At 43.8% G+C, this 15,536-nt stretch overlaps 1 protein-coding gene across 2 annotated transcripts in view; it reads left to right on the top strand.

Annotated features, from left to right (window-relative positions):
• Positions 1-1,639: 1,639 nt before the first annotated feature.
• The window catches only part of ARNT2 (aryl hydrocarbon receptor nuclear translocator 2), a 107,104-nt gene continuing 93,207 nt past the window's right edge, over positions 1,640-15,536 (top strand). For both annotated transcript variants that reach the window (XM_054077550.1, XM_054077548.1), the window contains exon 1: positions 1,640-1,812. In XM_054077550.1, the coding sequence (XP_053933525.1) occupies positions 1,782-1,812 (31 nt within the window). In that variant the 5' untranslated portion in view covers positions 1,640-1,781. The remainder of the gene's footprint in view (positions 1,813-15,536) is intronic.

Genomic DNA, 15,536 nt, shown 5'->3' with positions numbered 1-15,536 from the left:
GTTACAAAGGATCAGTTGTTCAGTTGCACTGCTTAGCTTGAACATGAGCATAGCAGGAGGTAAATACAGATTTTAGAGAGATATGATACAATTCTTATTCCCCACCTGGAGGAGAGCAGAATGTCTCTGAATTCCTGGATATTTTTTTAAAGGATTCCAAGTGTTATTACACTTTCTTTTGTAATTCCAGGAAATTAGTATTATTAACAAAGGGCTAAGATGTTCCTGTACCGTGCTATCCATCTGAAGCACCAAGCCTACCACCTTACAGTCAGACATAGTCTTAAGTGTATTTGTAACATGAAGATGATACCACGGCTCCTGTTTTCCCCGAAAAAGCTCTAGGGCTTGCTTCACACTTGACTGAGCTGAATGCCAGCCCCATGTCAGAGTGTGTGTTGATCCCAGGGACCCACAGAAATGGCACTCCTGAACCCTGAGCAGAGGAAGCCTTGGAGGTGTATGGCCTCATGGGGCTCCATCCCACTTCTGTCTCCCAGAGACACCTTGGGGGAAAAAGGATGTCTTATCAGGATGATAGGGATGGTGGTGACATCATTTAATGGTTCCCTTCCTCCAGCCCCTCAGTGCAGCCTTAATTTTGGGTGGTAGTAAGCTGCACCCCAACCTCCCCCTCTCAGTTTTGGGTGGTGGCAGGCAGCACCTCAACCATCACCCCTCTGTTCTAGATGGCAGAGTGGAGCACCTCAACCATTACTCATCAGTTTTGGGTGGTGGTAGGCACCACCTCAACCATTACTTGTCAGTTTTGAGTGGCAGTAGGCAGCACCTCTAACATTACCCATCAGTTTTGAGGGGTGGTAGGTAACACCTCAACCACTACCTGTCAGTTTAAGGTGGTAGAGAGCAACACCTCAACCACTACTTGTCAGTTTTGGATGGTGGAGGACAGCACCTCAATCATCACTCATTAATTTTGGGTGGTGGTAGGCAGCACCTCAACCACTACTTGTCAGTTTAAGGTGGTGAAGGGCAGCACCTCAACCATCACTTGCCAGTTTTGGCTGGTGGTAGGCAGCACCTCTAGCATTACCCATCAGTTCTGAGAGGTGGCAGGCAGCACCTCAACCATCACCCCTCTGTTTTAAGTGGCAGAGGGCAGCACCTCAACCACTACTTGTCAGTTTTGAGGGTTGGCAGGCAGCACCTCAACCACCATGTCAGTTTGTGGTGGTGAAGGGCAGCACTTCTAGCATTACTGATCAGTTTCGAGTGGTGGCAGGCAGCACCTCAACCACTGTCCCTCTGTTTCTGTTGGCAGAGGGCAGCATCTCAACCATTACTGGTCAGTTTCCAGTGGTGGAGGGCAGCATCTCAACCATTACTGGTCAGTTTCCAGTGGTGGAGGGCAGCCTCTCAACCATGGCCGGTCAGTTTCTGGTGGCAGAGGGCAGCCTCTCAACCATGGCCGGTCAGTTTCGGGGGTGGCGGGCAGCACCTGTAGCATTCCTCGCCCGTTGCGGGTGCCAGCGGGCAGCAGCCCATCGCCCATCGCCCGGCTACCCCCGGCGCCGCGGGTTCGAGCCCCGCGGGGGGCGCTGCCCGCGGCTCGAGCGCACATGTGCGGGGCCCGGCACATGCTCACTGCGAGCGGCGCATGAGCAGACGCGGGGCCATCGGACATCTTGGGCCGCCCCGCACCGAGCGGGCAGCGCCGCCCCGAGCCCCGCGGCGGCACCGGCGCCACTCGGCTGCCTCCTCCGAGCATCCCTCCCTCCCCACCCCCTTCTGCGTTTGTTTGAACTCCTCTCAGAGACGCGATGGCAACGCCGGCGGCGGTGAACCCTCCCGGTGAGTAGCCGTGCTGCCAGCGCCCCGCACGGAGCCGCGTCTCGCCCCGGCTGGCCCCGCCGCGCAGCACGTGTGTCCGCCACGCAGGTCCCTGAGCTCGCTCCGCAACCCCTGGTGTCGCCCCGCAACCCAGACGCTTACCCGGCGTCCCCTGGGATCGCCCCGCATCCCGGCTGCTCGCCCTGTGTCTCTGGTACTGCCCTGCATCCCCACACTCGCCCCGCGCCCCAGCCACTCGCCCCGCGTTCTCGCCCCGCTTCCCTGGTATCGTCCCACAACCCAGACGCTAACCCCGCGTCCCCCACGCTGTCGCCCCGCATCCCCGCACTCTCTCTGCAACCCAGATGCTCGCCCCGCATCCCCCTCTCACCCCCATCCTTGCGGTTGTCCTGCATCCCAGCCGCTCACCCTGCATCTCCAGCTGCTTGTCCCCCATCCCTGGTATTGCCCCACATCCCCCATACTGTTGCCTCACATCCTTGTGATGGCCCTACATCCCCACGCTGTCGCCCCGCATCCCCGCACTCTCTCTGCAACCCAGATGCTTGCCCCGCATCCCCCTCTCGCCCCGCATCCTTGCGGTCGCTCTGCATCCCCCGCATCCCTGCGCTCTCGCCCTGTGCCTTAGCCACTCTCCCCGCATCCCTGTGGTCGCTCCACGTCCTTGGTATTGCCCTGCATCCCCGCACTTGCCCGGCAACTCAGATGCTCACCCCGCATCCCTCTCTCACCCGCATCCTTGCGGTTGCCCTGCATCCCAGCTGCTCGCCCCACATCCCTGGTATCACCCCGCATCCCCAGCTGCTCGCCCCCCATCCTCGGTATTGCCCCGCATCCCCCACACTGTTGCCCCACATCCTTGTGATGGCCCCACATCCCCACACACCCGCCCCGTATCCTTGTGCTCTCACCCTGTGCCCCAGCCACTCGCCCCGCATCGCGGCCTCTCACCCTGCGTCCCTGGTATTGCCCCACATTCCCTACACTCTCGCCCCACATCCTTGTGATCGCTCCACATCCCCACGCTCTTGCCTCGCATCCCTGCCACTCGCCTCGCATCCCTGCAGTCGCCCCACATCCCGGCCACTTGCCTCGCGTCCCTGGTAACGCCCCACATCCTTGCGTTTGCCCTGCAACCCAGATGCTTGCCCTGCATCCCCCGCCGCTCACCCCGCACCCTTGCGATTGCTCAGCATCCCTGTGCTCGCCCACACCCTGGCCACTCGCCCTGCATCCCCTGCTCACCCCGCAACCCAGATGCTTCCCCCGCCATCCTTGCAATCACTCCACAACTCAGATGCTCGTCCCTCGTGTGCTCGCCCCACAATCCAGTTGCATCCTTGCGGTCGCTCAGCATCCCCATGCTTGCCCCGCTTCTCTGTGTTCTCACCCTACACCCCCACCCCATCCTGCATCCTCGCCCCGCATCCCCGCACTTGCCCCGGTGACGGGACAGCCTCACTGCCCCGGGTGAGGAGCTGCTGGTTGAGCTTCTCTGGGTGCAGGAAGGCACAGTTTTGCATAAGCACATGCGGTCACAGGGCAGGGAAAGAGAAGGGACATGTTCCCTTGCCAGAGCCGTGAAACGAGGCGTCTGCGCCAGGCATACCTCTTGTGTGCCCCGGGGATTGGCGGGAATGTTTGGTTTTCATGCCTGTGCTTTGGGCAGGGTTATTGTTGGGAAGTAAAACTGGCTTGCGAAACGTTGCTTGGAACCAAAACAAGGCGTCAAAACTGGCATAGGGCACCTCCGGGCGAGTGGCACCTTTGCCGTGTGTGTATTGTGTTGCCAGTGGGTGTTAGTAAACACTTAATAACACATTTGTTAAGAGAAGAAACTTACAAAAATGTTGTCTTTAAGGGTATTTTTTTGCGTGTGAAGATGTTCGCTGGTGTTGTGTTATGTGTCTATGAGGTGCAACATCAATTTTGTTGGGGGCATGACAGAGTGAAATGGGTTTGGATGCAATTTTGGAGAGGTACTTGGTCAATTTAGTGTTGGCTCAACAAGTATCCCACACCAAAAATAAGTGGAACAACAGGTCTTGCACTGGGCTCAACACTAATGAGGAATATTTTTATCAAAGGTGGATTCCAATCTTGCTTGTTTTAATATGTGATCACATTTTGTCCTTTTTTATAATATTGAGTGTGATTTTGACAGTTGAGGGCTGGCTTGAGTAAATGTCAACTGATATTTAAAGGCTGTCCTTTAGATTAAATCCATCTGTAGTTGGGGATGTAGTTGTCCTACTGAAAGTGAATATTATGGTATAAACAATTAATTTTGTTCAGTAAGTGTCAATAAAGTAAGCAGGAACAGATCTTTGCCAATCAGATTAAGTTTTAATATCAGAATGCTACATATTAAATAAAAATTAATACTTAATGGAAGGTTATTAGATGAATATTATTTAGCTTCCAGGACACCGTGCATGATAACGGAGAATTTAATTGCGTGGACACGTAGCTAGAATTGGTGAGTTGTTCTGCAGACAAAGTAGGATATGAACAGCCTTTTTTGACTTTGGTTTGGTTTGCCGTTCTCCTGTCAAGCTATGCATAGAAGGATCGCTCCTGACATGTCAAGGTCTATGCTGAAACTGCTGAATTATGATAGAGCCTGGTGGCCCTTGTGCCCCAACCGTTTCCGTTTGGTTTTTACCAAAGCCACAGAAAAATGTGGTCACAGGAGGTATGGTGTGTATGGAGCACTGTGCAGCCTCAGGGTAAGGCTTCACAGTTGCTCTCCAGTGACCCAAGGAATACTCAATTTGTTAATTTAGAAAGTGTTATGGAATTATTGAAGAAACGTGAAAAAAAAGTGAGGGAAATGAGGGCCGAATGTGTTGGCTGTGTGCATCTCTGCAGCTATCCAACACAGTTGAAGTTACCTTGCAGTGCAGTCCTCAAACTCTTTCAAACACAAATTGCTGGTCTGCCGGAAGGATGAGGAAACATGTTGGTTTCCTGAAGTGAACCAGAACTTACTTCTGCAAGGCTGAGGTTACAGAGCATCGTTTCACTCCTCATCTAAGCAATTGGAACAGATCTGAGCTGAAAGACAAATTCAGTGTCTTGTTAATAATCCTCCCACGTTTTCTGTGCCTGAGTGTTGCTGTCAGACAAATGTAGGTATGCATGGACAAGTCAAAATGAGGAGGTTTAGAGGTCTGAAGAGGGGAGGAGACCTTCCACCTGCAGTGTGGTACTGCGTTTGCTCTACCCCCGACAGCACAGGGTAGAGCCGTGTGAAATACCTTGATTTACACTGTGTTCTTTTAGAGTTGTTGTCTGTTGCTTATGTTATTTTTCTTTGATTAATTGCAAGGCAACACAGAGGAACAATTGAAAGCTGTAGCGAGAGGATTTTAATACTTCTCTTTTCTCTTGGGGCCAGACCCTCAACTGGAGTAATGTGAAAGTGGCCCTATTAGTATTGGTGAAGCTGTGCTGCCCTACGCCAGTTGACTTTCTGATCTGTGATGTTAGGGAAGCACAACAGAGAGATTAACTTGTTAAGCATCTTTAATGATGATTAGAAATTACAATATGATTAAATTTTTATTAAGCAATTGTCTGGGGTTCTAATAACAGTTGATGATTTAGGCAGGACATTAACTTGCAGCTACTACAGTACAAATACAAGTAATTTTAGTCATTTTCTAGATAGTAGAATGGGGATTAGTGCAGACAGAAAAACTGAGTGGGATCTCTTGGTACAGAACCGTGCACTGCTCTGCAGCATCATCTTTGTTCTCACGATAGGTGCAGATTTATCCGTTTTTCCACTGATCTTTTTTTTAATGGAGAGTTTGAGTTACGGAAGTTCATGGCAGTGGGAGCAGTTTGCAGCCTGACTGGGGCTTGTGGGGACCCTGTCAGTGTGAGGGACTGAATCGTGGTGGGGGTCCAGCCACCTGTGTGGTTCTTGGTCTGTGTTAGATCTAGAGGCTTGGTCTCTTCTCCCAAGTGATAGGTGATGGGATGAGAGGAAATGGCCTCAAGTTGCGTCAGGGGAGGTTCAGATTAGACATCAGGAAAAATTTCTTCACCGAAAGGTTTATTGGACACAGGAGCAGGTTGCCCAGGGAGGTGGTTGAGTCACCATCCCTGGAGGCATTCAAAGGACGAGTAGATGAAGTGCTCAGCGATACGGTTTAGTAGTGGACAGGTACAGTTGGACTCTATGATTTCAAAGGTCTTTTCTGACCAAGCAGTTCTATGATTCTAAACCGATAGTTCTTTTTGGTGAAAGTGTTTATCCCATAGCTGCAATTAAGCATTGCAGTGACAAAACTGGAGGGCCTTGTGAGGTAGTCTTCTTTCTTCCCCTTCCTGCGTGCTTAGCCTTGGGAATGAGATTTGGTTAGAAGTACTTTGTTCATTTGTCGTAATCTGGATGACTAACTGAGGTGTGAAACACAATACAGGTGTGTGGGAAGCTCATCTGCATTGGCACAAAGCATCAGAGTTAATTTATTTCCTCCTGAAATAAGATTGGCACATTAAATGGAGTTTAAGAACAAAAAAATTGTGGAGGTGTAACAAGCATTTCATAAATTACAGCTTGCAGCAAAGTAACTTAGCGCCATATCTGTTTTAAATGTGTGTATTTCTGGAATAAAAACTTACCCATAACTGTTGCTACTTTGGGGTCAAATTTTGTTCGACTTGTGTGCAGTACATCGTGTAGTCGTACTGGCCAAGTTGGGATGGAAACATAACAATTAATTCAGTATTTTGTTTTGCCTGAGACGTTACTTGGTCTTGAGTGACAAGTTCCAGTCTGGCTCAGTCTGTTGGGTGGTCCCAGAGTGGGAACTTTCTGCTCTGATCAGGTGATGTGAAATAAACTGGTTGTATCCTTTCAGTTTCTCCTGGTGAGGTATCCCTAGAGGGAATGCCTCCTCTGCGTGGTCCCCACAGATGTATCGCCCCTCTTTGAGTCTAGTCAGAAGAAATTATGAGATTTCAGAGTGTATCTAGAGTTGCAGTAGAGGGCACATCCCTCAGGATGCATTTTTGGCTACATTTTAAGATTTTGTGATTATTTAGGATTGTATTCTTATATTTAATTGAAAGAAACATAGTGATTAGGTTGTTCACATAATCACTAAAGCTCCTTTAATGATTTCTTTTAAAGCAGAGAGCCCAAAGTGTAAAGTTATAGAGAACAACATGTCCCCAAAAACGCATCTTCTATAGCTCTATTTAGACAGGGGTGGTGGGTCGTGAGAGAAAGGAGTGGCTGTGGATTAAGGTATTACTTTTACAACTACAGTAGCTGTTGGGGGTAATTTTAGCTGATGGCTAATCCAAGGTATAAAAAGAAAACAGGGGTTGAACTTTAAAGAAAGATGATTAAACAAACTTTCTTTACTTTCGATTTGTAATGAGTGAACAGCAAATTTTATGTCATATGAGCAAAAAGTTGTAATTGAACCCTGTGCCTGGACTCTTTTTTCTTTCTTTTTTTTTTTTTTTTTTTTTTAAGCAAGTATCTTGGGTTCTGGGAGCTGTTTTATTTTTAGTTTGAATTGGAAGTTGAATGGAGACAAACCATTCTCCCATCTCAGCTGGACGATCTGAGAACAAAATCCTCTGTTAACCAGTCTTAGGTTTGCACTGAAGTTACTGAGATATGAAGCCCTGTGCATGAATTTTCTTGATGCTGCCCATTCCATGTCCCCAGAAAGCTTTCTAAAGTTGTCAGTCTGGCCATTCTTTGGCTTTCATACAGCTTTGTTGTTGATGATTAAAAAAAAAAATAAATCTACTTCAGTGTTTTAGATTTCAAAATTGTCAACTCTGAGCCCAAGACTTGTTGTGTTTTATTGCTACCGTAGTACCGCTTTGCCCTTATGTTGCAATGAAGACTATCCAATAAACTCCAAAATCCATTTCACGGTGTCTTAATGGGTAAAAGGAGTATTCTAGCAATGGTGGTTAAAATGGGCCGTGATGTTTCTAGGATGTAAAACATAGTCTTCTTTTTAGGATAATGTTAAAACAAAGGTCTCAAAAATGTACTGATTCACCAGTGGGAAGTTTAAATTGCAGATCTTTTTCTTGTATTTTCCTGTCTTTCTTACTGCAGAGTCGCTCCTTATTTTAGTCAGACTGTGGTATAAGATGATAGTGCTTCTTGAGTTGTTTTGTGATAATGTTGTCTCCTTCAGGACTACGTACTGAACAGCAAGTTGCGTTGAAGAAATGACATTTTTTCATATTCCTAATATACAGACCGTACAAAAAATTTAATTTCAGGATGTCTGTTCTGTTACAGGGTATTTATTTAAAATTTGCATATGTAGCTTGTGATTAGTTCCAAGTGTTTTTCCAAATGGAATTGTGTTTCCCCATGCCTCCTAATAAAAAATGCAAAACAAAGCAGATATTGCTGATTTCTGTCATACCAGATGGTATTGTTAGTTTTTCTTTCCAGTAAGAAAAAATTACTATAGAGATAGGCAGCAAAGGAAAAAAATAGCATTTTCCAAACAGTCAAGGCAAAATAACACTGTTGATGTAGTGATTATTGTTATTAAGAGGCCAGAAATGGGGCTGTCATTATGAAGATGTACTTGAGGATTATGCTTAAATGGCTTGTGAAGATCAGATATGTATGTCATTTAGGGTAATTTTGGGGAGCTTACTGCTTCATGACTGACAAGTAAGAATGGAAAAAGCCTTAGTTCAGTGCTACCTGCAGAAAGTACAATGTTATTAAAATTTGCATTAGAAAAGGGAAAGGGGGGGTATTGAGTTTAACACACAGGAATTTAGATCTCGGGTCTCATCAGAGATCTCTGGCATATTTTCTAGTCTGTCTGTAGCAGAGCGTCTTTGGGTGGCCAGCAGAATTTAGGGATGGATGAGTTGGCTCTGGATGAACTGTTCTGTCTAGCCAGCGCTATGGAGAGGTGCTGCCTTGAGCACAGAAGCATGCAGATACCAACTCAAGCTATGTTCTTTTCTTGACTGTAAGAGTGTGCTCAATAAAGGTTACGTGGGAAAGAAAACCTCAAAGATAGAAGGGCTCTGTCACTCATTGTGTAAGATAATCTGTGGGACAAAAAAATAGATTTGCTGGACAATACAGGCAAAAGATTTGAAATTTCAGAAATCTTGGGTGGGCGCTTGCTGTATAAACAATTGGTACAGTTTACTTCTTGCTAACAGCATTTTCTTTGTTCGAATGTAAAGCATTTCCTGTCGCCCCATCTGTATCAATCATGCTGTCAAATGACAAAAAGAGAAATTTTATAAAGCTACATTTATACGTGTTTGTTAGCTTCTGATTGGAATTCAAAAAAAGAGTCACATCGTTAGCAAAGAAAAAACGTCAAAAGAATTAATCGTCTTTCGTTGTTTAAAATGAAAATTAATTGATTATGTAAATCCACGTGGACTAAATGCCTACTCTTTGGCTACACCAGAAGTAACTACTTTGTCACAAAATGATACAAGATTTCAGCAAAATCTGGCATAAATTACATGGTTTGAAACTTTGGTACCAAACATAGAATGCCTGTTTTTAAACAAAAGCTGGTTCAAACTTTGATTTGGATAGTCAAAATTTCAAATGGATCTTGCTTTTATTGTTTACATGGATTAATGGCGGTAGTCATGCCATGGGTAATGAATTAGAAGCTGTTTTCAAGACAGATGTAATTTCCTTTTTTTGTACCCAAAGCACGCTGGACTTCCTTGAGCAAAGCCATCTGCACAGGGAGAAAGAGAAGTTCTTTTGTTTTGGGTACTCTACGTATTGATGGATGTTTATAAATTTTTTGCTTCTTCTCTTTTTTGTTAGCTTTTGTTTCCATTTTCCCTGTCATTAGTGTTTCTGTCCTGCGTTTCTGACGAGCCTCTTCCTTTCTCACAACTCCTGTAACTGCCCTGTTGGAACGATGGTTCCATGCGGAACTGTGGGTTGGCTTCTCGGTTACTGTTGTTTAAATATAAATGAATAAATTGTACTGGTGCTTCTCCCAAGTCTTTCAACAGCTTATAAATTCAGATTCCATACTGTAGGTAGCATCTGAAGTCTCCCTTATAGAAAAGCAGTACTGTTTCTGTTGTAAGTAATGACTGTGCTGCCTTCGGTGTATCCCAGCGGGTCCTGCAAGTTATCATCTCTTGGCTCGGCTGAGGAGCCTCTATGAGCTTATATCTGCCCTAGATGTATATATGTTGCAGTTTTGTTCAAGTATGGCTCATAATATTCATTTCAAATGTTTAGATTTGGGCTGCTGCGTTTTTTCTCATCTAAATGTCAACTGCTTGTGACAAATAGAATAATTTTTTCTCTAATCAAGCAAAAGAAGCGTTGAATTATTTAATTGCTGGCTTTGCCAGCATGCAGATGGAAAGGCTTTTCAGGTAAGTTGCTCATAAAAAATGTCTGAAATGGATAGTAATTAACAACTGGCTCTTCATTGGTATGTTAATTATGCTGCCATTTGTCCTGCTGCCTCTCCTTGTTTAATGTTCAGTTACACTGAACTGAAGCGTTCACTTCCTGGCAAACACAGAATGTATCGGAACAGTTTGACTCTCAGATATATGCAAATATTTTATGGGAAGAGGCATGCCAGTAAATCACTGAGCTGCGAAGAACAAAAACACTGTATATTTGTATTCCTCAAGGGTAAAAGCAAAACCTGTTTCTGTAGAATATACAGGCCTGATTTTGAAAAACGGTCTCCAGTACTTTCCCAGTAATAGTCCAGAGCACAATTTCATGCAGGTGGGGGTGATTTTAGGGAGTTGTTACTGCTGGCTCTCTGTTAGTAAGTTAAACGGACATCTCAGTGCTGTAATGCATCAATGCATGTATTTTTAAAACTGGATTGAAACATCAAACTGAACTGGAAATGCTTTTAAAACTCGGGATAAAACTGGTTATTTGAATGCAAGGAGAATTAAAATAGCTTCTTGTGAATACAGCATGTATTTAGTCTCAGATCTTATTTACTTATAGTTTAACTCTTTTGAGAATGCATTTTGTCTTCTGTTATTTGAATGGTGCTTTGCAGAGTGCATCCTCAATTTCCAGATACTCCTGCAGTAAATAAAAACACACTGCATATGTTTGTCTCTCTAATGTCAGGCACGAAGAGCGAGCAGGCTGATGAAGTTATGTGGCTGCCTAGTGTGTCAGGATGAGGCTGGTGTTCAAATTTGCTGAGCTTCTGTCAGGTGAAAAGTGGTTAATCTGCCCAGTGCACAGTGACCCTCAACAGGTGGTGGAAATCATCCCCTGAAATTAGGTGCTGATTGTAACAGTAGCTGTGGGAAGTGAATTACAGTGGTAAAATTAAGTTTAAAATTGCACTAGCTACTGTGTATCGCTGCCCTCTGAGTCAGGTTTGATCTCTTTATTGACAAAAAATTGTATTGCTGTTGGTGCTGGAGAGCCAACGTGGCCGTGAACGAGCTGGTTTTCCATTATTTCATGTCCAACAGGCAAAGTAACTAGCTCCGTTTCAAGTCCAACGTCAAAGACTTAAAGTGCTGTTAGCTAGAAAAGCTTGGTTTGAAATGCTATTTCTCGTGTTTCCAGCCACTGAGAGGCAGCTCATTTAACAGCAGTCTGGGCAGGCTGGTGAGAGACTTTGGGAAAACAGAGGTCGGTCTGATGACGACTCCTGTGAGTCGTGTTCATGTCATAGTGTATGGGGACACCAATGCTTTTCTCAGATTTATTTATTTTTTTTTTCCCAAGCATCTCTGGGAGATCACCTGGCCTTCTGCATGCAGCTCTGTCACCCTGAAAATCATAGTATCATAGTATAGATAGGGTTGGAAAGGACCTTAAAGATCATCTAGTTCCAACACCCCCTGCTATGGGCAGGGACAAAAATTCTGCACTTTCTTTAGTAAGTAGTGGTTTGACCAGTAGGAAACAAGGCTGTATGATGAAAACTTCCCTATATTTTTGAGATTTTTCAGTGGCCTTAGCAATGGCAAATTTTTGGAGCTATGTAAAGGTTTTGGTGTTTCTGGGATGAATGTTCCTTTGCTAATTTGTTTGGTTGATGTTGTCATGTAAAACAGACATTTTTACTGGTATATTTAAAAAAAAAGTATCTGAAAATGGAAAGTTTGAATTGCTGTGCAGTCAGGTTTGTGGGAACAGCAATTGCATCTTAGTTACATTGTATTTTTGCTTAGTAGCCATGTGTTTTCATTGTTGAAATTGCAGTTAATGAACCTTCACTAAGAAAAAAAAAAGCAGGAGCATTTTCAAACACTCTTATGACAACTGGAAAATAAGAACGCTTTTTGAATGCATGGGCACATTTAAAATGTGAACTAAAGTCCTGTTAATTATTCATCAGCTCCTTTCTTGTAGACATTGTCAGACCAAAGTCTCTGTGAAAATAACTGGGGATATTCAGGTTGTCATTGTCTACAAAGCACAGTTTAGGTGGGAGAGGGGTATGTGTGCACTGCAGGAGGAACGACGCCTCCCGCCGTGGTCGGGACCTCCTGCCTGCTGGGTTCTTGGACCTTGCCATCCAAGATGCTGAGAGGGCACAGGGGGCTGTGCTCCACCTCTGCTGCACCACTGCCCTGTTGTAGATGAAGGGCTAATGCGGTTGGGTTTGAGCTCCATCTCTGAGTGGTGACTGTTAGCTGTTGAGGTGCTGAGGACACGTTCTGTTCTCCTGGTGGTGATGATCTCCAGCAAAGAGGATAGTGGACTGCTGGAATTAAGGATGTCTTAAATGAACATAACAGTCTTCCCCAAATGCCACATGTTGGGGCCTGCAGAATCCAAATTTTCCTGTTCCTACACAAGTCCTTTAAAAAACGTGTAGAATCTCTGTAGATTCTGTGCCAGCAGCTCTCTTCATCTGTGAGTTAAGGTTGTTCTCAGTGAAATGTCTTTCTCTGTTACGTAGGTGATGCTGGACTGGATTTTCACTAGCGTGCTACGTCAGACTTGTGCTGCGTGGAAACCCTGTCCAAAAATAGCCCATCATAGATACTTTAGAACAAAACATAAAATTTCCATTATGGTTATTTATAGAATAAGACAGCAGTAGAGAAGTTTCTTTCTTCTTTGTTGTTGCTGGGCTTTAGGAAGTACTTACATTTATAGGAATCTTTGAGGCTCCTTGTAGTTTATCCAGCATGAAACTTAGTTCTTGAATGATCACAGCTGTTGATTTTATTTCTTCTAGATTAAACCAACTTTTTCTGGACTTGCTGTGCTTTGTGGTGTCTTCCTGATACAACCTGTGCCTTTCTGAGAGGCGGTAGTCTTCTGGTGAAATATATCTTAATACTCTTTCACTTGCCAAACAAGCTGCCATCATACATTTCCAGATTGTTTCCTGACTCAAAATCTTCCCTTTTTCAGTCGTGTCCTCCTTCTACTTCTTAAGCCCTTTAATTCTGAACTCTGAATGGGACTGAGGCTTATTATGGATTTTAACCTTTTAGTGAAAGCTGCCAGTTGGAATATCTTTTTCTCTCTGGAAGTTTTCCCTTCTGTTACTGGTGGTTTTTCCTCCAGGTTACGTGCATGTTTTAGGGAAGGAGACTATGTAAATGTGTAAGCAGTGTTTGAGGTCAGGCAGCTGTGGGATGGCACTGTAAAACAAAATCTTAGTGCTGGGTTACAATAACTGAATTGAAAGAGAGGTGGTTTTACTTGTTGGCATTTTGGTTGAGTGGAATCAGTTGGAGATGTGTGAGTGGGTGGAAAGAACATTAGCATGAAGTTCATACTGAATTATGTTTTGCTTGACGAAAACTATTCATTAGTCTCATAGCTGGCATATGCCTTTTTATTCCTTCTCTAAAGTAATATCTGACTACTTTGATGTAAAGGTTGATATGACATGAAGGAATCGGTTCTGCCTCCTTCTACTGATGATGTGCAGAAGCCTTTCTGCCCCTGGCAGAACTGAGTAAGACATAAGTCCTCACTTTACTCTAGGAAGGGCATATATGTGGTAAACGTTTCAGGGTACACACAGTCATGGCTCCATTTCTTGGAATGTTACGTGTGGAGGTTAATAATGTATCTGAGTTCAGCTCCAGAGCTCTTTATGTCTCCACGTAAACCCCTTTGTTGGTATTGGTTTTTCAAGGTTTGTCTTAAGGACAAAATGTTCTTGCATCATTACTAAATTTAAAACAACTGTGGTAATTATGAGTAAGAATTTCAGAGACCGATGCATTTTCACTGTGCAGGAAGATTCTTGGCTGTTGCAAGCCCTCTGCATTTTTCACTTTTACCCTGGCTACCTCCTGTCTGAGAAGTGACCAGGGAAAGACAGGCAGTGGACGGCATTCAAATTTTCTCTTACCTCTGGTTTGCATGTCCTGTCTATAAGAGTGTGTATTCTGGGATGCTTTTTTCATATGTGCCTGTCATAACATGACATATTTGTAGGAGAGGGTGAGGTGACTATCCTGGAGCAAGCAGAGAATATGTTTTTTTTCATCGTGATGTGCTAATGGATGACGTTTTAATAGGACTTTTATTGCAACCACATTTATGTTGCATTAGCAAAGATTTTCTTTCTCCCTTTGGGAACATAAAAACCCAGAGTATACAGCTTCTTTCTCCTTGGAAACAGAAGATATTATTTATTCCAGGTACATGAATAACCATTAATTTGTATTTTCTTTATACAGTAGGTATGGCATTGGGATAATGTGTTTTTTAAGAGGCTTGACAAAGTATATATATAAGCATAGATGGATAGCTGAATCAGTGTTGAACTACCAATGGTCCCCCTAGCTTTAAAATCTTAATATAGGCTTTATAACTTATTTCTTGCTATCTTGACTTAGAGTTGCTTTTGTCATTTAGTTTGCCTTTGAAAACACATTAGTTTCTTCTCAGCCAGTTACAGTTTCAATTCAAAGATTGAGAGCAAAATTTTCATTGCATCACACACAGAAGAAATAGTCAAACTATATGAAAAATACAGTTACACAGTGTGAAAATTATGAGATAGCTTTGAAGTGTTTGCGGTGTGTTTGAGAATTGAATTTAAACAGTAGGAAAATGCATTACATGGGAGTATTTGGTTAGTCTATTAAACTGCTCTTTAAATCAAGTTGATGAGCTGTCACTGGAAGTAAATACATTTTCAGGAATCATATCATTCTTTCTAATGTTGAAATGTAATGATAAAGTATTTGTAGTGATTTCTTGGTAAGTGCATTTGGGTACCACTTGTTTGCTTTGGTGCATAGAGTCCCTGTATTAGCTGGAACCTGATTGCAACGTTAGGCATTCGGACTATTTATATGTCCCTTGTACTTGTCTGTGCAGCTCTTCAGTCAACAAATATCAAAGCAAAAAACTTAGTTTTGTCAATATTTATAGACAAATACTCAGCTTTTTTTTACAAACATCCAGTTTGTTTATTGTGAGACTGTTTTCAGTATTGTTCTTTACTCTGTATTTGATGTGTTCAAAGAACTGTCTGTATACTTTTGGGAACAAGTGGCTTGTAATGGATGTCGAATCATGTTTAATATGAATTTGGCGACATGGAAAAATAATGTTTTGTTGTTATATGTTTTCATCTATTTAGTAATTCACTGGTAGTGAATTCTTGTATTTTGTAATTCTGAAAAAGCAGCAAGAACGTGGCCATTACGGCTGATCGTTTCTTGAAAGCCTCGCGCAGCTCACCTGGAAAACAGAATTTTCTCTCTTATTTTAAAATTGATAATTTTAAAAA

This window comes from Cuculus canorus, chromosome 12 (genome assembly GCF_017976375.1).
Source record: "Cuculus canorus isolate bCucCan1 chromosome 12, bCucCan1.pri, whole genome shotgun sequence".
NCBI classification, from domain to species: domain Eukaryota; kingdom Metazoa; phylum Chordata; class Aves; order Cuculiformes; family Cuculidae; genus Cuculus; species Cuculus canorus.
Note: the sequence above shows the minus strand (reverse complement) of the source record. Positions and strands in the feature narration are given on the sequence as shown.